Source organism: Balaenoptera acutorostrata, chromosome 3 (genome assembly GCF_949987535.1).
Source record: "Balaenoptera acutorostrata chromosome 3, mBalAcu1.1, whole genome shotgun sequence".
Classification (NCBI taxonomy): Eukaryota; Metazoa; Chordata; class Mammalia; order Artiodactyla; family Balaenopteridae; genus Balaenoptera; species Balaenoptera acutorostrata.
In genome coordinates, this window is record NC_080066.1 from 131,703,473 (window position 1) to 131,725,697 (window position 22,225).

At 40.3% G+C, this 22,225-nt stretch overlaps 1 protein-coding gene, 1 long non-coding RNA gene and 1 other non-coding gene across 7 annotated transcripts in view; 2 read left to right on the forward strand and 1 right to left on the reverse strand.

Annotated features, from left to right (window-relative positions):
* Positions 1-18,149, reverse strand: part of LOC130707490 (uncharacterized) — a 31,801-nt gene extending 13,652 nt beyond the window's left edge. Inside the window, exons 1-2 of the long non-coding RNA XR_009007390.1 lie at positions 17,894-18,149; positions 9,246-9,297 (exon numbers count right to left, since the gene is read on the reverse strand). This is a non-coding gene — a long non-coding RNA (uncharacterized LOC130707490). The remainder of the gene's footprint in view (positions 1-9,245; positions 9,298-17,893) is intronic.
* Positions 18,150-18,193: 44 nt separating this feature from the next.
* TMX1 (thioredoxin related transmembrane protein 1) overlaps positions 18,194-22,225 on the forward strand; it is a 112,456-nt gene continuing 108,424 nt past the window's right edge. For 4 of the 5 annotated variants that reach the window (XM_007192852.3, XM_057542166.1, XM_057542167.1 and 1 more), the window contains exons 1-2: positions 18,194-18,439; positions 21,245-21,360. In XM_007192852.3, coding sequence (XP_007192914.2) covers positions 18,288-18,439; positions 21,245-21,360 — 268 coding nt within the window. In that variant the 5' untranslated portion in view covers positions 18,194-18,287. The remainder of the gene's footprint in view (positions 18,440-21,244; positions 21,361-22,225) is intronic. The other variant, XM_007192851.2, reaches the window with a different exon arrangement.
* On the forward strand, positions 21,478-21,612 carry LOC114239226 (small nucleolar RNA SNORA70). Its single transcript, XR_003624409.1, has one exon. It is a non-coding gene; the product is annotated as a small nucleolar RNA SNORA70 (small nucleolar RNA).

Consider the following 22,225-nt stretch of genomic DNA (forward strand, 5'->3'; position numbering starts at 1 on the left):
TTGGTATGATGGATGTCTTCTGTTACTTTGAGGCTTTAGAACATGGTATCATTTTCTGAAGATGAGCACATGGGATTGCAAAGACTAATTTTTTAATGATGTTTGATTTCACTTTACTATCTACATGTGTATATTGACACCATTATAATATTATTCTTGCCAATTACACTGTTGCAAGGAACTTAAAATTTTTTGACTAGAGAAAGATCTTCAAAATACTGGGGAAAATTTGGCTTTCATTCATAAATTGCCTTTTTTTGACATACAGGCACAATGGAAAGATTTTGAGGGAATGGATTAAACATGATGATTAGGAATTGGGTTCAAATGGTCACTAAATGGGGAAAGAGATAAGAGGTTGGGCCCACACACCTGTTAAGGCCTTAATAAACTCTATCTGATAAGGCCTTTAAGGACTAAGCTCACAGATATTAACATGACTTCTAAAACATGATATCATACAGTGGTTAATCCTTCCAAAAAAAATTAAATGTTCTCCCAGTTCTGAGAGTCTGTGGAGTGAAGCTGTTAATCCCCCAGGCTCTAAGATCTGACAGACCTGGTTTGAATCTGGCTTCTGCTGCTTATCAATGTCCTGGGCATATTGTTTCTTCTCAAGACTGATTTCTCATCTGCAAAAAGGTGATTAACAGCGTTTGCTTCCTCTGGATGCTGTGAAAATTAAACAGCATAATATCTGGACACCTCTTCATCTGGTGCCTCATACACAGTTATCGTACAATAAATACTGTGGTCTTGATATTGTTGATATTGTTACTACAATATAGGCAACAGGCCAAAATTGCTAACTGCAGGGCCATGGGATACTAGTGCAACACGTTAACCTATGAAGTGGTGCTTTTTTTTTTAAAATAAATTTATTTATTTTTATTTATTTATTATTTTTGGCTGTGTTGGGTCTTTGTTGCTGTGCGCGGGCTTTCTCTAGTTGTGGCGAGCAGGCGCTACTCTGCTGCGGTGCGCAGGTGTTGCGGTGCGCGGGCTTCTCATTGCGGTGGCTTCTCTTGTTGTGGAGCACAGGCTCTAGGCGCACGGGCTCAGTAGTTGTGGCTCGCGGGCTCTAGAGTGCAGGCTCAGTAGTTGTGGCGCACGGGCTTAGCTGCTCTGCAGCATGTGGGATCTTCCCCAACCAGGGCTCTAATCCGTGTCCCCTGCATTGGCAGGCGGATTCTTAACCACTGCGCCACCAGGGAAGCCCTGAAGTGATGCTTTTTATGTTTTCCAAAACCTGTTTCCAGCTGAAAATATTTTCATGTTTTCTCACTGTAATCTAAAGACGTGTCCTCTGCCACCTAGTGGCTCCTTATGACCAGTCAAGGAAAACATAAAAAGACACCCTCAAATCTCCCCACAAAAGCCACATTTATTTTAACAAAGGAATCATGCTGTAGATTTTCAAAAGAAGTAATACATGGTAGCAAAAAACTGCTTAAATTTAACATTATTTTTTCTTCATAATATTATATTAATCAAATTGTATTTCAATATTTAATTGCTAACAGCATCTCTGCAGAGTGACTGGGAGGGAGACTTTATGGCTTTTAGGACACAAGTAAGTTCCCTGGTGTCTTCATGGTAGAGGTGGTACATAAACATAAGGATTTCATCTTCTATGCTTTTAAAATACAAATATCACAAGTGCTGATTTTTTTTAAGTGTGGAGTGCTCAGGTGCCTTCTATTTTATTTCTTAAACTGGGGGTAAGAACATGTTTATTTTTTATTATTCTTTAAACTAAATGTATCTGTTTTATACAAGAATGAAAGTTCACTGGCAAAAGAAGCAAGAAGGGTCATCTAGACAGAGGGGACCTTGGAAGCAAAGGCAGGGTATGTGTGACGGCAGGCTCTGTAACCTGTAAATAGTTCCATGTGTTTGGGCTGTAAGGTTCACGGTGAAAGTAGTGTGTAGAAAGGCAGGTGAGGCCAGATTCCCAAAGGCCTGGAATGGGATGTATCTGGACTTTCACCTGTGGGATATTAGAAGCCATCACAGATGTTTACAATGGAAATTAGATGATTGATAAGGGCAAAAGCTACCACTGAATAATTATCTCCTGTGTACCAGACCCCTTTCGTTCTAAATATTATTTCAATCCTTACAGTAACCCTTGAAACTTTTCCCCCCTCATTTTACTTAGTGGAAAACTGAGGCTCGTGGAAGTCAAGTAACTTACTTGAGGTCACACAACCAATAATTGAGGGAGCTTGAGTTGAAAGATGATCTATCTCTAAAGCATGAGTCCATGCCAGTAAACCAGAATATGCCATGCTTCCTGATATGGTCACATTTGTTTTAGGACAATAGTGTTCTCTTAGTTTGACTCACTTTTTGAGAATTAGGGAACATACTTTGAAGGTGGGGGTTATCTCTCTAAATGTGTTTGTCCACCACTGTGCACAGGAAGTGTTCAAATGCTTGCTGAATGACTCAGCGCCAGTCTCTGACTCCAGAAAGGGTGAGTGGAAGGCATCAAAATGAAGCATTCTTAGACGTTACTATATTTTCATCCAGTTGCTCAAAAATGCACAAGGATGCACTATTTGGACAATGCTCCTAGGTTTTCTGGGCCACTCTATATCAATAAATAACGTGTATTCAGTACACATTACATATATTAACTCACATGAGCCTCACAATAGCCCAAGACTGAGGCACAGAGAGATTGTATAACTTGCCTAAGGTCTCAGATCACTAATTGGTAGAGGGAGGATTCAAGGCCAGGAATCTGACTTTAGACCCCTGACGCTTAAGCACCTTGCTATACAGTCCGCACTGGACTAGACTCAGCCAAGACTTGTTCTACTCAATAGGATTCGGCAGGATAGTCATCCCCTAGGATGACAGCGGAGATGGGTGGCCTGTGGGCAGCACAAAGGAAGCAGAGACTTCCACTGCCCGCCACTGTCCTCCAGGGCCTCCAGCCAAGGGGTAAGTGAGGCTCAAATTCATCTTGTATTCTGTAGACAGTGCCCTGTGCCCCAGCCGCTATCTCTGCCAAGTCAAGGCCCCTGCAGGAGGAAAGGTTTCCTTTTCCTAATTTATGTGAAGGCGCCAGACTGGCAAGCAGGCCAGCATGGGGATCTGATTTGCTAGGGACAGTGGGTGTAGACAGAGGGATAGTGAGCGTGTGGAAGAAATGACTAACCTTCCAGGAGAATTCCAAAAGTTGAAAAGTCATAAGACATGATCCTCTGCTTCAGAGTTTGGCCTGGAAAGATCCAGGGTACTGCTCAACCATTAACGACTCTTTTAAGAGTCAAGTCTTAAATGAACTTAAAATGACCAGTTTATAATACATTGATCTGTCCTGAGGAAAGCCTGCTCATTTGGTGGGAAAAGACCAATTTTCAGGCAGGGCCATTTGAAAAAAAAAGCTGTTTACAGGAGACAAATCCTCCCCCTGCACTTTCCAGTTTCATTACTTGTCAGAGCATTTCAATTATAGCTACATAATTACAGCTTTGCTTTAAAGTATTATTACCTACTCTCTACAAACGACAAAAGAATTTGAGAACTGTAAAGCACCATATACATGTGAGATATTAGGGTGGTTGGGGAAGATGGGAAGGATGTAGATGACGATGAGGTTGAAGTCAGCTAAGATTTACTGAACTCCTCATGATGCTGTGGGTCAAGCAATGTGCTGAGTAATTTGCATGCATTCTTTAATTTTCAAACAAATATTTATGAAACGTGTACTATAAGCCAGGCATACTTCTAAGCACTAAGGATAAGGTGGTGAATGAGACATAGTCTTCATGGAACTCACATACTAATGAAGGAGAGCCACAAAAATCAAAATAGGCAAACAAATATATAATAAAATGTCAAGTAGTGATAAGAGCTATAAACAGAAAAACAAAGAGGGATAAAGGGATGAAAGGAATGGCTAGGGAAGGTCTCTGAGGAGGTAACATTCAGGCAGAGACCTGAATGAAGTGGGCAAATGATCCATGAAAACATACAGGGAAAGGATGTTCCAGGTAGAGGGAACAGCAAGTGTAAAGGCTCTGAGGTAGGAGAGAACTTAGTATGGTTGAACAGAAAAGAGGCCAGTGGATAGAGTGCAGTGAGGAAGGGAGACAGTGAGAAGAAACCATATCAGAGCTAGGTTAGGTAGTGGTGCTGGTTGTGGAGGTGGTAGTAGTAGTAGTAGTAGTAGTGATAGTGGCAGCAGTAGTAGTAGTGTCTAAGTCAGTTAGTAGCTAGGTCTGGATCTGGTAGACCAGTTGAATTCTAAGTCTGATGGGAAGCCACTGGAGGATTTTAAGTTACGAAATGACATGATCTGACAGAAAGGATTATTCTGTGTCCATTAACTCATTTAATGCTTACAGCAAACCTGTGACATGGATCTACCATTTCCATACAACAGATGAGGAAACAGAGGATTAGAAAGAGTAAGTAGGTAGTACAATTAAAACTGGAATGCTTGTCTACCCAACACCAGAACCAGGTTCTTAGCCACCAGACCTAAGCCATCATGACCATTAAAATGGAGCTATTAGATATGGTAGCCAGACTCCACAATGGCCCCCAGTGATCCCTGTCTATGTGTATCACACTCTTGTATGATCCTCTACCACAATGAATAGGTCTGACCTTCGAGACCAGTAGGATATTGCAGAAGTGACTGATGGCGAGTGGCCTCTGAGGCTCGGTCATAAAAGGCATCACTGTTTCTGGCTTGCTTTCCTGGAGCCATGAAGACCTCAAGCAGTCTATGGAGAGACCTACGTGGAAAGGTGCTGGAGTATCCCACCAGTCAGCACCAACTTGCCAGCACATGACAGCCACTTGAGAAGTGGATCCTCCAGTACCAGTTAAACCTTCAGATGACTGCACCATGATCAACATCTTATCAATAACCTCATGAAAGACTCTGAGCCAGAATCACCAGGAATTTAGCCACTTCTGAATTCCTGATACACAGAAACTGTGAGAGATCATGTTTATTGTTTTTAAGTTACTAAACTTGAAGCAATTTGAGGAAGCAATAGATAACTAATATATTAGGTTTTTGTAAAAACAGATACTCCTATGCTATATTTGGGTCCAAATATTATTTAGAATGGAAATATTAAAAAACAAAAGCAGGGACTTTCCTGGTGGTGCAGTGGTTAAGAATCCACCTGACAATGCAGGGGACACAGGTTCGAGCCCTGGTCCGGCAAGATCCCACATGCCGCAGAGCAACTAAGCCAGTGCGCCACAACTACTAAGCCTGTGCTCTAGAGCCCGCGAGCCACAACTACTGAAGCCTGTGTGCCTAGAGCCAGTGCTCCGCAACAAGAGAAGCCACTGCAATGAGAAGCCCACACACTGCAACGAAGAGTAGCCCCTGCTCACCGCAACTAGAGAAAGTCCACACGCAGCAACGAAGACCCAACGCAGCCAAAAATAAATAAATAAATAAATTAAAACAAACAAACAAAAAAACAAAAGCATACTGACTTGCTGCCTTTAATTTTTAAAAAATGACAGTCCTTGTCTATTCAGGCTGCTGTAACAAAACACCACAGACTTAGTGGTTTATATAATAGACATTTATTTCTCACAGTTCCAGAGGTTGGGAAGTCTAAGATCAAGGTGCCAGCAGTTTGGGTTCTTGGTGAGGGTCCTCTTCCTGGTTTGCAGATAGCTGCCTTCTTGCTGTTATCCTCACATGGCAGAGAAAACAAGCTCTGGTCTCTCTTCCTCTTCTTATAAGGGTACTAATTCCATCAAGGGGGTTCCATCCCCATGACCTCATTTAAACCAAATTATTTCACAAAGGCCCCACCTCTTAATACCATTGCATGGGACAGGGAGCGGGTAGTGGTGCTTAGTGCTTTAACACATGAACTTTGGGGAGACACACTCAGTCCATAACAACAATTAAGGGGTCATTTTCCATAATTATTGAATTTCAGAGACATATTTACATGTAAGTATGGTATATCAGTGTACATATATAAAATTTGATACTTAACCTACTATAATTAATATAATAGGTAAAAATAAGTTAAGATGCAATGTTGCTCTATATTAACTGCCAACTCTCATGGGCAGGGAAACTGTGAGACCCATGGTGTGCTCAGATAACCATCTGTCCTGGTTCAGTTCAAGCATTTCTTGTTGTCCTGACTCTGCATCATTTATGACCTCTTCTATGCCTTGAGCCATCTGTATGGGAAGAGCTGCTACTTGTGTCAGAGATTTTAATGCTAAGTGAACACACTTCTCTTTCTCCTCCTAAAATTGGCCAGACTTCCGAATTTAACTCTGGTGTCTATAGCTTTAGCTTTCCTTATGCCTTTTGGACAACTGCAATAACATATATTAAGCTAACCTTGAGCTACAAATACTCTGCAACTTGCCAAGTAATTATGTCAGTGATTAGTAACCCTTCAGATGGCCAAATCTTCATTTATTAACTCTAATATAGGGTTTCACATGATAGTATCCCTTTGAAAAGCTACAATTTTCTCTAGCTGGGTTTAAATATTTTATGCATGAACATTATAAAATATTTAATAAGCGTCTTTAAAGTTAAATTTTAAAGCCAACCTCATACATTTAGAATGATCCTTACTTTTGCCTTGCTGTATCCAAATGGGAGAGGAGAATAATTAATCTTCCTAATCTTGGCTTAAAGAGCTGTGAGACCATTTGAGGATGTTATCTTACTGTTAGTGTAGTTCTCGGAGAGTTTAGCTAAGTTACGCTATAATATTGCTGCCTCGGCATACGTTTTTTTTTTTTTTTGAGATTTCTTGAGCGCCTGTTTTCAGTTCTTTTGGGTATTACGCTGCCTTTTTTTTTTTTTCTTTTTTTAAATTTTTATTTATTTATTTATTTATTTATTTATGGCTGTGTTGGGTCTTCGTTTCTGTGCGAGGGCTTTCTCTAGCTGTGGCAAGCGGGGGCCACTCTTCATCGCGGTGCGTGGGCCTCTCACCGTCGCAACCTCTCCCATTGCGGAGCACAGGCTCCAGACGCGCAGGCTCAGCAATTGTGGCCCACGGGCCTGGCTGCTCCGCGGCATGTGGGATCTTCCCAGACCAGGGCTCGAACCTGAGTCCCCTGCATTGGCAGGCAGACTCCCAACCACTGCGCCACCAGGGAAGCCCTCGGCATACGTTTTGTGTGACCCAGCAGCCTGCAGGGGCATTGAACTAACTCTAGCCCCTCCTGTGAGTGTATGCCCTAGATAACAGCCCCGAGGGTCACAAGTAAATGTAGGTTACTGATATGACTCCCCCAGTGGCCCTTGTGATAAACTGTCCCCCTCATCCTCTCAGGGGCTTTGCTCTGTGCACCCCTTAGATAAGACCCCTGAGAAGCTTACTAAAACCCTGCTCTTTTTGGTTTGAATTGCCCAGGAACACCAAAGCACTCCACCCACTGACCCTAAGAAAGGCATGTGCCCCAAGTCCTGCTTCTCTCTGCCTGCACCCTGCCTCATCCTCCTTGCGTGGGCCCTCAAGGCATGCTGTATACTTCCTTCAGGACTTGTGAGTAATAAACTTCTCTATTCAATTTCCCTGGTGGTCTTTTGTGGTCTTTTGTCGGAAGGCAGCTATCCATCTGACACCCCAGGGCTCTAATAACACGTGTTAATTTAACAAAATCATAGCAAGTGGCTCTACTAATATTTGACAAAATAGACTGTAAAACAAAGAATGTTGCTAGATATAAAGAGGGAAGTTTTATAAGAGTCAATCCATCAGAAATATACAACAATTATTAAGATATATAAAACAGAGCCCCAAAATACATGAAATACAAACTATCAGAATTGAAGGGACAATAGTTGGAGACTTCTATACCCCACTATCAATAATAGAACACTTAGGCAGAAGGTCAGCAAGGAACTAAAAGACTTGAACAACATTATACACCACCTAGACCTAATAGACATCTATAGAGCACTCTGCCCAACAACAGAAAAATGCAAATTCTTCTCAAGGGTTGGAACATTCTCTGGAATAGACCATATGCTAGGCCATAAACCAAGTGTCAACAAATTAGAAAGAACTGAAATCACAGAAAGTATGCTCTTTGATCACAATAGAGTGAAATTAGAAATTAATAACAAAGAAATTTGGGAAATTCACAAATATATGGAAATAAACAACATACTTCTAAATAACAGACAAAGAGGATATCAAAAGAGAAATTAGTAAATACTTTGACATGAATGAAATGAGGGCCACAACATAACAAACATGACAAAAGTTATGGGATGCAGCTAAAGAAGTGTTTAGAGGAAACTCAGCGGTTCAAAACCTACATTAAGAAAAGAAGAACATTGCAAATCAATAACCTAGTCTTCTACTTTAAAATACTTTAGGGGGAGAGGGAAAGCACACTAAATCCAAATCATGCAAAAAGAAAAAAATAATGAAAGAGAGAATAAAAAAACAATAGAGAAAACCAACAAAACTAAAAGTCTGTTCTTTGAAAAGATCAATGAAATTGACAAACCTTTAGCTGAACTTATCAAGAAAAAAGAGAAAAGACTCACATTGCTAAAATTAGGAATGAAAGAAGAGACATTAATATTGACCTTACAAATATAAAAAGGATTATAAGGGAATACTGTGACCACTTGTAGGCCAACAAATTAGATAACTTAGATGAAATAGACATATTCCTAGAAAGACACAAACTACCAAAACGGATTCAAGAAGAAATAGAAAATCTGAATAAATCTACAAGAGATTGGATATCCACAAAGAAAAGCCCAGCCCCAGATGACTTTACTGCAGAATTCTACCAAACATTTAAAGAAGACGACAAAAGAAATTCTTCACGAATACTTCCAATAATAGAAAAGGAGGGAACACTGCTCAACTCATTCTATGAAACTAGTATTATCCTGATAACAAAATGAGATAAAGACATCACAAGAAAACTATAGACCAGTATCTCTTATGAATACAGATATAAAAATCCTCAACAAAACACTAGCAAGCTGAATCTAGCAATATACAAAAAAAAACTAAACACCATTAATAGGGAATAACAGATCTGACTCCATATTGGATCTGTTTCTTTTACTTTAACCTTTGTATTGTATTGCTTTTGCTATAATACAAGTTAATCACTAAAGGGATGTTGCCTATAGCTTAAAGTATACATAATGGCCCATTTCCAGGTACCCTGCCTCCCATGCCTGAACGTCAAGCAAAAATACCTTCGTTTAAGCTCACAGGAAACATCCTGACCAGGCTCACCTGTGAATTGCTGCAGGAAAGAAGAAATTACCGCATCTCCTCCGGAGTCTACCTGGAACCAGGAAATATTGCAACAACTTATTGTGTATTACCTTTTTTACTTTACCTCCTCATCTCCCCCTCTTTGTTTATAAAAGAAACTAGCATCCAAACCCAGGCAAGACGGCTCTTTGGGGCACTAGTCCACCATCTTCTCGGTCTTCTGGCTTTCAAAATAAAGTCACTATTCTGTGCCCCAACAATTCATCTCTAGGTTTACTGGCCTGTCATATGGTGAGCAGTATGTAAGGTTGGTTTAACATTCAAAAATCAATTAATAAATGATATCAATAGAATAAAGGACAGAGACTACTTGATCATCTTAATAAATGCAGAAAAAGCATGTGATAAAATTAAACATTCTTTCAGGATACACAACCACCTAGGAACAGAAGGAAACTTCCTCACCCTTATAAAGGGCATCTATGAAAAACCCACACTCACATCATACTAATAATAAACGACTAAATGCTTCCCCCCTAAGAACAGGAACAAGACAAGGATATCTACTCTTGCCACTTCTATTCAACATTGTACTGGAGGTCTAGCCAGGTAAATTAGGTGAGAGAATTAAATAGAAGGCATCCAAATTGGAAACAAAGAAGTAAAACTATCTCTACTTGTAGATCACATAATCTTGTACACAAAAAATCCTCAGGAATCCTCTAAAAATTATCTAGTAATTTTTAGAACTAATAAACACATTCAGCAAAGCTGCAGGATACAGATAAATACCACATTCTACTGTAATTCTATACAGCAGAAATGAACAAAACAAAAATGATATTAAGAAAACAATTCCATTCACATTAGCATCAAAAAGAATAAATACTTAAGAATAAATTTAATAAAAGAGGTGCAAAACTTAGAATTTGAAAACTATAAAACATTGCTGAAAAAAATTGAGAAGACCCAAATAAATGACAAGACTTCCCATGTTCATGGGCTGGAAGGCTTAATATTGTTAAAAGGGCAATACTCCCCAATTTGTTCTACAGATTTAATGCATTCTCTTGCAAAATCCCAGCATACTTTTTAATAGAAATTGACAAGCTTATTTTAAAATTTATATGGAAAATCAAGGGTCCCGGAATAGGTAAAATAATCTTGAAAAAGAACATATTTGGAAGACTCATACTTCCCAATTTCAAAACTAAAGTAATGAAGAGCGTGTGCTATTGGTATCAAGAGAGACACACAGATCAATGGAATAGAACTGAAAAGTCAGGGGAAAATTAACCCCCCTCAAACATCTATGGCCAACTGATTTTTGACAAGGATGCCAAGACCATTCAATGGTGAAAGAATAGTCTTTTCAACAAATGGTGTTGGGACAACTGGCTATCCACATGCTATGGAATGAAGTTGGACCCCCTATCCCACACCATACATAAAAATTAACTCAAAATGGATAAAAGACACAAATGTATGAGCTAAAACTATAAAACTCTTAGATAAAAAACATTGGTTACCCTGGATTGGGCAATAGTCAGTTTCTTAGATACTACACCACAAGCATTTCCATTTCAAGGTGTGTACCCAGGGGAAATGAGAACATTACGTCCCTGCAAAAACTTGTGAATGTTGATAGTAGCATTACTCATAAACAGCCAAAGAGCAGAACAAATGTCCATCAACTGATGAATGGATAAACATATTCATAAAATGGAATGTGACTCAGCAATAAACAGAAATGAAGTACTGGTACATGCTACAACATGTACAGACTTTGAATACATTATGCTAAATAAAAGAAGTTAGTCACAAAGGACCATGTATTAAAATATTCCATTTAAAATGGTCATGAAGAACCTAGGGGCAAGATGGGAATAAAGACACAGACCTAACTAGAGAATGGACTTGAGGATATGGGGAGGGGGAAGGGTAAGCTGTGACAAAGTGAGAGTGGCATGGACATATATACACTACCAAACATAAAATAGATAGCTAGTGGGAAGCAGCCACATAGCACAGGGAAATCAGCTCGGTGCTTTGCGACCACCTAGAGGGGTGGGATAAGGAGGGTGGGAGGGAGGGAGACGCAAGAGGGAAGAGATACGGGAACACATGTATATGTATAACTGATTCACTTTGTTATAAAGCAGAAACTAACACACCATTGTAAAGCAATTATACTCCAATAAAGATGTTAAAAAAATTCCATTTATATGATATGAAATATCCAGATTACACAAAACCATAGAGGCAGAAAGTAGACTGGTGGTGGCTTAGAGCTGGGGAAAGTGGTGGTTGGGTGGAAATGGGGAGTGACTGCTAATGAATATGGGGTTTCTGTTTGGGGTGATGAATATGCTCTAAATTTGATTTGGCTGCACAACTCTGTGAATATACTACAAACCATTGAATTGTACCCTTTAAGTAGGTACACTGTATGGTATATGAGTTATATATCAACAATGATGTTACAAAAAAATAAACTCGGCAGACTCCAGGAAAATAAAAGGTGATGGCATATATCAAAGCTGTGATAGTGGGTTGAAGAGAGGGATTTGAGATCAGTTTAGGAGTTAGCATGCACAGGACTAGAAGACTTGGTTGATCAGTTAGGAGGGTTGATCTGGTTTTAGTGACTCAAGTTTAATAGTATCTCCTTGAGAGCTTTCATGTTAAGATGGAGCAATGATGTTAGATCATCAATGGCTCCTCCCCCTAAACCTAATGAAATAAACTAAAACAATGAAAAACTAGTTGGCAGAGGAAGAGGAACAGCACTTAGCCCAGGATAGTTATTCAGTTACATTGTTGTAATAAAGCTGCACCAGTTGTTAAAATATTAAAATACATCCAGGATGGTCGGTGAATAGCTGCTGCCTGGAGCCACCTACCTCCTCCCCCTCCTCCCTCTCCCCCACCAACCTCCGCAAAGCTCCCAGCTACCGTGGCCACCCCGGCTTCTACCCCTGCCCTCCACCTTCCCTCTTAAGAGACCTCCTCGCAACTAAAGCATTAATTAACTGTTAGCTGCCACAGGGGCCACCAGGACATTGCTGGAGCATTATGGCTTGTTCTTGTTCTAATTGGTGATATTTTGAAAAGAGGAAGTTCAAGGGAAAACTGCCCATGGTCAGCTAGCCAAGGGTGGAGGTGGGATTTACCCAAGACAGGCTAACCACTATGCTATTCTTCATCTAGTTTCCCGAATTTTTTGATCTTTTCTCTGTAGTCTTATATAAGTTAATTTCAGTAAAAGTTCTCTGAGTAACTGAAAAGAAAATATATTCTCTCTGTTATCAAAATTTAGAGTTTGATATAGGGCTATTAGATTGATGTTTTTCAATTACATTATTCAAACATTATGAAAATTAAGTTTAATTTTTACTTTAAAAATATGGCTATAAGAAAATTAAAATTTATATATGTGGTTCTCATTATATTTCTATTGGACAGAATTGCCCTAGACTCTTATGCCTCATTATTTATCAACACTTATTAGTATGTGCCAGGCCCTGTGTGGGCTGTAGATGCATTACTCAGATCACTTTCAAGACAGTCTGCTGTGGGACCATTAGCAGATGGATGGTCCCCAGCTGCTGCACTGTGAATGCTGAGGCCACGTTCCCCTCCCTGTCCCCTTAACCACTGCTCCCAGCCAATGACTGAGTAGCAGATACACTAATGCCAGCCTTTCCTGCCTGATGTGGGATTCCTCTAACAGGCAATTTTGGCTCACAATTCCCCGTTGATCTGGCTGACCCTTTCTTATAACTGTACTGTGATTGGTCTGAGGCTCTTCCCAGCCAATCCTCCTTCGCCTTGCCCTTTCACAGGTGTCGCATCAACACTGCAGACTGAAAGTTTTGCCACCTACTGCTGCTTCTCTTCCCCTTATCCTTCACAGACCTTTTCCCCCAATAAATCCCTTGTATGTCTAATCCCTTTTTAGCATTTGTTTCTTGGAGCAGCAGTCCTCAACCTTTTTTGGCACCGGGGACCAGTTTTGTGGAAGACAATTTTTCCACAGACCGGGGATGGTTTCGGGATGATTCAAGCACGTTACCTTTATTATGCACTTTATTTCTATTATTATTTCATTGTAATAGATAATGAAAATAATTATACAACTCATTATAATGCAGAATCAGTGGGAGCCCTAAGCTTGTTGTCACTTGCCACTCACTGATAGGGCTTTCATGTGAGTCTGCAAGCAATTGATTTATTATGGTCTCTGTGCAGTCAAACCTCTCTGCTAATGATAATCTGTATTTACAGCCACTCCCCAGCGCTAGCATCACCACCTCAGCTCCACCTCAGATCATCAGGCATTAGATTCTCATAAGAAGCGCGCAACCTAGATCCCTCACATGTGCAGTTCACAGTAGGGTTCGTGCTCCTATGAGAATCTAATGCTGCCGCAGATCTGACAGGAGGCAGAGCTCAGGCGGTAATGTGAGCGATGGGGAGTGGCCGTAAATACAGATGAAGCTTCGCTAGCTCACCTGCCGATCACCTCCTGCTGTGCAGCCCGGTTCCTAACAGGCCACGGACCGCTACTGGTCCGTGGCCTGGGGGTTGGGGACCCTTATCTTGGAGGATTTGAACCGACTCTGTGTTTAGCACTTTACAAATGTTAACTCACTTAATCCTCATAAGAACTCCATGAGGGAGGACAATCATTACCCCTTTTTATCAATACAAACACAGAAGCCAAGCAAAGAAGTTAAGCAACCCTGCCAAAGATCAAGGAGCATTTAAGTGGTAAAGGCAGGATTTTAACCCAGTCTGGCCCCAGAGTGCATTCATTTTTTTTTTTTTTTTTTTTAATTTATTTATTTATTTATTTTTGGCTGTGTTGGGTCTTCGTTTCTGTGTGAGGGCTTTCTCTAGTTGCGGCAAGCGGGGGCCACTCTTCATCGCGGTGCGCGGGCCTCTCACTGCCGCGGCCTCTCCCATTGCGGAGCACAGGCTCCAGATGCGCAGGCTCAGTAGTTGTGGCTCACGGGCCCAGCCGCTCCGCGGCATGTGGGATCTTCCCAGACCAGGGCTCGAACCCATGTCCCCGGCATTGGCAGGCAGATTCTCAGCCACTGCGCCACTAGGGAAGCCCCAAGTGCATTCATTTAATCACTACACTACACTGCCTTTTGATCTTTCACAGGGTGGCACTAGTTTCAGAAAACACTCATGCTGCATGGTAGAATGTATTCTGGTTAATACAGAGAGGAAGTACAGTATACTAAATAAAACTCAATGGTCAAGAGTACATATGGTCTAGTCTGCATACCAGCTTTAATTGACAGAGAATAAGGTAGCATTCAGAGCATGAGAAAAAATGATAATATCAATAATATATTAAATACTATCAAATATAATGAATACCATCTGATACTATTTAATTTATATTATTTAATTATAATATTAACTACATTTAAATTAATGGTTAATAATTATTAATATAATAAATTATTAATACCATGATATTTTATGGATACTTTCATATATATCTTGATACTTATACTTTTAGACAAATATTTCAGAGACCACATTAGAATTCTATTAAACTGATATATATGTATTGTTAAGTGACAAAAGCTGACTAATAATGAAATATGAGCTCATTAGTGTCTTTTTAAAGAGTAGTCTATGTGCATAGAAAAGTTCTGAAATCATACAAAAGAAAATGTTAATAGCAGTTGCCTAAGGGATGCAAATTCTGGCAGGAGATGGGAAAAGAATCTAGAAGATATTTCTTTTCACTTTCCAACCTTTTGTACTTTGCACTTTTTAGTCATAAGACTGAATTTCTTTTGTAATATAAATGAAATATTAAAATGAAATCTTAACACATTATCATGAATGATTTAGTTTAAAAAGAATACTCATGAACATAAATTCATTGTATCATTTTACCAACTCCATGAGGTATAAATGGCAGGTATTGCTCCATATTACATATAAGAATATATTTACGTTCTTTTTATCAATGAAGCCCATACATTATAATAAAAGCACAGCATATCTATAATTATAATTTTCCTCATTAATTCATTCATTCAACAAATACTTATTGGGCATTTATAATGTGCCAGGTTTTAATAGTGGCTTGGCACTAAACCTTGTAGATTTGTAGTAATGTAGTAATGAACAAAACAGAGAAGTTTCCACTGTCATGAAACTTACATGCTTACTGGGTAAGGAAAGAAATTAGATAATAAACAAAGAAGCATATCAGTTTAATACTATGTAGAGAATTATCATGGACAAATATGATGGATAATATGACCCACTAATACGACTGGGAAGGCTCCTTAGATGGGGTGGTCAGGAGATGCCTTTTTGAGGTAACTTTTAAGTTGAGATCAATGACAAAAAGGAGTGATGTGAAGACTGGTGGGGAAGTAATCTAGGCAGAGGGAACAGCTAATACAAATTCTCTAGTGTGAGAATGAATTTGATGTATTCAGGGACCCCCTGGAGTGTAGCAGGGTAGGGAGGAGGAGAGCCAGTACTACACGAGGTAGCAGTGAGGCAGATGTCAGATCATGTAGGACTTTTTAAGCCATAGTAATGAGTTTAAGGAGTTTGGCTTTAATGTTTAGTGCAGTGGGAACCACTTGGAGGGTTTTAAGGAGAAATTGCTAGATCTTGTTTAGAGAAGCAAGAGAGAGGACACAGGGTGATCAGTTAGGAATCTACTATTGTCAAGGCAAGAGATGATAGAAACTTGGACTAGGGTATTGGCTGTGGAGATGAAAATTAGAGAAGGTAGAGTTCATGGGACTTGCTGATGGAGTACATGAAGAGGGGGTGAAAAGAGAGAATAATGAAGAATTAAAATGTAAATTTTTGTCTTGAGCAACCAGCTGGACCTTGGGGCTCTTAACTGAGATGGAAAACCAGGAGAGGAAGAATCAAGAATTTTATTTTTTGATCCTGTTATGTTTAAGCTACCTATTAGATATCCAAGAGATGTCCAGCCACGGGTTGAATATTGTTGAAAAAGAAATAAGTCTCAAAATGGAGTCAGTTGTCCCCCATGAGAGCAAATCCAGACTTAAAGAAGAGGCAATCTCATGATAAAACCCTTGCCAGTTCTCCTCTCCTAAAAAGGCCTAAAAAATAATTGTTTCTTTTCTTTTGCTAATAACTCCCTTACCTCACCCTTCTTCCTATAAAAGCCTTCCATCCTGTATAACCTCTAGGAGAGCCCTTCTAGTTGCTAGATGGGATGCTGCCTGATTCATCAATCACCGAATAAAGACAATGAGATCTTTTTTTCTTAAGATTTTTTTTTTGATGTTGACCATTTTTAAAGTCTTTATTGAATTTGTTACAATTTTGCTTCTGTTTTTTGTTTTGATATTTTGGCCACGAGCCACGAGCAAAGTGAATCAGCTATAAGTATACATATATCCCCTCTTTTTTTGGATTTCCTTCCCATTTCCTTCCCATTTGCTCCCCAACCAGGGATCGAACTTGCACCCCCTGCATTGGAAGGCAAAGTCTTAACCACTGGACCGCCATGGAAGTCCCAAGACAATTAGATCTTTAAATTTACTTGGTTGACTTTTGTTTTTTAACCACATACATGTCTGAAGTTCCCAGAAAGGTCAGGGCTGGAACGACAGGCATACTGATAGCTTTTAGGGCTCCAGAATTGAGGCTATCTGGAGGAGCGTGTGGATATGAAGAGGAGGGGGCCAGTACAGCATCCTGGGGAAAGCCAATGTCTGGAAGTCAAGTACAGGAGGACGGCCAAGAATTTCAGAAGGAGCAGCTAGTGAGGAAGGAGAAAAAAAAGCAAGTGAGGCACCACACTGTGCCTTTCAAGAAGGGTGTGGTGACAGAATGCTGCAGGCAGTCAAGTAAAAAGAATGTTAACATGCGGATTACTAGTGTCCTAGAAAGGGCCTTTCAGCGAAGGGGTGGGGAAATCAGCCAACTGGATTGAGTTTAGGAGAGAATGTGAAGTGAGGAGGTGTAATGGCAACTATTTTCATTTGACTGATTAATACTTTCTAAAGACAGTGCACATTTTGATTTGCATTTGTATTTACAAATGCTTGAGGAAAAAAACCCTTAAATATTTGTTACAAGCCTGCGTCTTGTTCCATGTGAATTTCTGATTTAGCATCTCTGTAACTGCTGCATTACAAAAAACTGAGGGATCATATACATCCTAAAGTGCATAATATACATCCTAAGTGCACTAAACACGTACAGCTCAATGGTTTTTTGTGTTTTTTTGATTAAATTAATTTTTATTGGAGTATAGTTGCTTTACAATGTTGTGTTAGTTTCTGCTGTACAGCAAAGTGAATCAGCTATAAGTATACATATATCCCCATGTTTTGGATTTCCTTCCCATTTAAGTCACCACAGAGCACAGAGTAGAGTTCCCTGAGCTATACAGTCTCAATGGTTTTTTAGGTATGCGTACACCTGTGTAAGCATTGTTCAGACCAAGATACAGAATACAAAGTGAACCCATAAGGTTCTCTTGTACCCCGTTACAGTCTATAATCCCCCAGAAGAAAACCAATATTCTGACTCATACAAACATCCATTAGCTTCCCTACAAAATTTTTCAAAGGAAACAAAAGAAAACTCTGACGGGCATTTAACTGGAAACTGCTTTAGTGTAAACTTACCTACTGCCTTCGTTAAGTATAAATGCCAATCATTCGGCGCCAAAGTCCTGAGGCAAATTTTTAAGCCGTTCCTCTCCGAAGTCCCGCCCCCCTTTCTACACCACGCCCTCCGTTCACTCTTCCTCCAAAATGGTTTAGAGCAAAGCAGAAGGTAGGACGAGAGACCCCTTTTCTGTCATGCGCACTAGGGAACAGGCGCGCTCCCTTTTTCTCTGCTCCACCAACCCACTAGGACCTGGCTTCGTCATGCGCATTGAGAGTTTTCAAGGCGCGCGCGCGCGCGAGCGCCGTCGCGCCCATGCGCACGGGCCGATCAGCCTGCGCGGGCGGAAGTGAGGAGGCGCTGCGCGGAGTGAGGGCTGCCGCGCTTGCTGTGGGTGGGCGAGCGGCCGACATGGCGCCCTCCCGGAGTCTCAGGATCCCCGTGGCAGTGCTGCTGCTGTTGCTTTGGGGGGCTCCCTGGACCCACGGGCGGCGGAGCGACGTGCGGATCATCACGGACGAGAACTGGAGAGAGTTGCTGGAAGGAGAGTGGATGATAGAATTGTGAGTGCGGGGCGGTGGTCTCGGGGCCCCCTCGGTGGGCCGGGGTCCTAGATCCAAGTCTGGACCCCCGCTTTCATCCCCGTTCGTCTCATGCGAGTCCCAGACTCCCCGGGACTGCGACTCCGAGCCGCGGGGCGGGAGCCCCCGACTCCTCGCGATCCCCTAACTCCTCTTGGGATCCTCCGCAGCCTTGGTCCCACCTCCTCCTCGTTTCTGACCAGGGGATAACTCTGTTAAGTTTCTTCTAAAGCGTGCACCCTAGTTCGGTTGCTAGGACTGAGGTGCGCCTGTGAGGTTACTTTCAGCTTTGAATTCTCTCAACTTTTCTTCATGGCTTTGGGGTTGAGGGTGGTTGGTCTGTGTAGTTCCTATACAATTATTTATTTTGGAATGAGTCTTCACAGACTTACAGACTTATTTCACCAAACTCTACAAAGGAGGAAACTGAGTGAACCTCTTCTCTCTTTTTGTCTCATTATCCTTAAAAATTAGTCCACTTACAGTGTTAGAACGTGAGACTCTTAGTTTATTTTAAATGTTATTTTATGGATTAGGCATATTTTTATTTTAAATGCCAAGTAAATTCAAGTTGCGTTATTTAAACATCTGCGTTCCCTTTATCATTTGTTGTTGTTTTTTTCTTTGCCCACGTTTCATTTTTCTTTTGGGTGTGTGTTTTTGCAAAGTACTGAATGTCTTGGGTTATTACTCTTATGCCTCTCTAAATGGTATTGCATTCAAAAAATTAATGTACGAGTGTGATTATAAACTCTTAAAAGAGCGTCAGGTCGTCATTTATTGTTCAGATAAAACCATGTGTCTGTGGTGATTCCGTTTTAATAATGTCCCTTCTGCATCGGTAGATAATAAACTGTCTGCCTTTGCTTTAGTCACTAAATTGGTGGTGGTGGTGACGGTGGTGGCAGAATTATTAGTGGTACTAGTCATTATTCATTAGTAAAAAAACACCATTACTGACTGTTAACTGTGTACTAAACACTTCTAAGTTCTTTACATACGTTATCATATTTAATTCTTTACAAATTCTATAAGATAGGTATTATTTCCCGCATTTTACAGATGAGAGACATATCTAAAAGCTTTAATTAACATGTCCAGGTATTGCCATAGTGGCTTTCTTCTTGTCTTCAGAAACTAACACAGAGTAGACATGCAGATGTTGTTAGAATAACCCCCTTCCTTAACAGGGTTCAGGCGGGCTTTTATCTGGGTGGTTGGGTTGCCGGTTAAGGAGGGAGGTGGAGGTGGACATCCCCAAGGAAGAACCCAGAAGGTCACATCAGTAACTCCTGAGTCATAAAGTCAAACAAGGCATAGAACATTTATATGCAGGATACAATAGGGGAAATGTTTATATAGTATGCATGTAATCTGTAACTCAGTGAAATGAATTTTCAGGCACCGTTGAAGATGCAGGGGAGAGGAAATACAACCAGGGACAGCATTTGGTTTTCATTGTCCTCGGTACCTTGTTTTAGATTGTGCCCGTAAAATATTCACAATTTCATAAATAATGTGTTGAGCAATTGTGATTATGAACTTTTATGCAAATTCAGTCAAGTATTACTCAAGGAAATTTTTATTAACTCATTTGCTCAAACTATATCAATACAGCAGTCAGAAGTGAAGTATTTGGGGATTTGAATTAGAGCATCAGTATGAAATTAAGAGTATACCATAGTATTTTTCCCCCTAGCCTACTGAATATGAAGTCTCTAAAAAGCACCTAAGAAACAAAAGGAACTTGAAAAAGGATCTAGTATTTCTAATGATAGTCTGCTCTTATTACAAGTTAGTTATCTGCGTTAAATCTGCCCTGATCAGGAGTTATGTTACAGAGATATTTTCATTGTAATTCAATTTATTGTTATGGACTTTGGCTTTTGTGTATGGTACTAGTCTTGTTCCACAGTGCATATTACTTTTAAGAATTTTATTTTCATAAAATAAGTCAAAATAGAATGAAGTACAGAAGCTGTACTCTTGTGTTTAACAGGTACAGGCTTTATTCTTCCTGGTTCCATTAAAAAAAACTGAGGTAAATTATGAGGTAATATACAATAAAATGGGAAAAATAAAATCCTAGGAAAGATTCAGGGCCTTTTAAGACTGAATACCAGAAGAGTAATTAAAATGCTAATATGCTTGGCCACAGATTTATAAACCCAAGAGTGACCAAGGTCTGGGCAAAGAATTTCATTTGGTCTGCCTAGTGTTTGTGTCTGGGTTAAGTTTGGAGGTAGCATTTTTACATAAAAATGCAGATTTTCAGCTCCTTTTAAATTAGAATAGCCTGCTGCACTGGGCCAGCTGTCCTGGACTTGTCAAGCTAAGTAGTGTTTCCTTCCTTAAGATGAGGCATGTGTTTCCTGTTCACCGCAGCCGTGGGTGCTTCCTCTTTTTTTACTAGCACCTTGGCACTTGTGACTCCTGCACATACCATTGTTAAAACTGATGAACTCCAAATTTGGCTTTGAGCTTTCTGCCCACCTTATAATAAGAGAAATCCAAAGGTTTTTAAAGAGCTGTTTTGCACTTGAAAAAGGCCTTGTGTCTTAAAAACTTATTCTCAGAATTACTTTTCTGTGATTAGCATTATCAATTCATAGTTCTTGATTCCCAGAGTGTTCGACTCACACTTAAAACCTTTTCATCTTCACAAAATTAACCACTTTGCTATCTTGTTTTTAGTATAAAATATTCTTCACAAGTTACACATTTTAGAATTTTTATCCCAATATAATCATATTAGAGTGTTTAACTTTTTTAAAAACTATTTCTTAGTTATGCTCCATGGTGTCCTGCTTGTCAGAATCTTCAACCAGAATGGGAAAGTTTTGCCGAATGGGGAGAAGATCTTGAGGTTAATGTTGCAAAAGTGGATGTCACAGAGCAGCCAGGTACCGTAAGTCTGTGGTTAATTTTGTTTCGTTGCAGATTGGGATGATCTGTTGATCTGTTTTCCACATTGCTTGATCTTAACTCTACCTTTCACTAGTTTTTAAAAACAGAACTGTCTTCAGCTGGTTAGGCTGACTTACCCACCTCCCTGATGGGGGCTCAGTGTGAAGTGCCGCAAAAAGTGGATTCCCTGGTTGGGTATGGCAGCTTACTTCTTTTCTGTATTGCTCTAAGGGACCTTGGAGACATCTCCCTCCCCCGACTCTTCCCTCACAGAACTGCCTGTGATCTTTTTTCCTTTGCATCTCAGGCCCCAGAGTAGTATGTAAGACGTCTGTGAGAAGCCCTAGAACATTGCGGCTCTGGTGGACATTGGTCAACCCAGCATTTGCATCTGTACGAAGCTTCAGAATAAGGAGCATGTGGTTGAGGTTCTTTGTAGAGTCAAGGTCACATTCCCTGTGTGTGAGTCGTGTAAATCTCTGCAATTGGCTTTCAAATTTAATCCATTAACTATGATTTGAGGACACTGGCTGTTAATTACAAAGCCCTCATGGTTGTGGCCTCCTGACTTGGCCCCCTGGAGAAGTGTCAGGCCCTGCCCTTACAGATGCTTCTTCTTACCTGTTCTTGGTCACAGTAAACCTGGATTCTTGATTCTGCCCCTATCCCGAATGGTAATAATTGATAATATTTGGTGAGCACTTACTATTACAGGTACTGCTCCAAGTGTTTTGCATTTATTATGTAGTCCTTACACAACGTTGTGGGGTAGATAATATCCCCGTTTTACAGATCAGAAAACTGAGTCATAGATTGATTCTTAATTATTTTAGTGTTTAACACATGGTTGATAATGTTAGC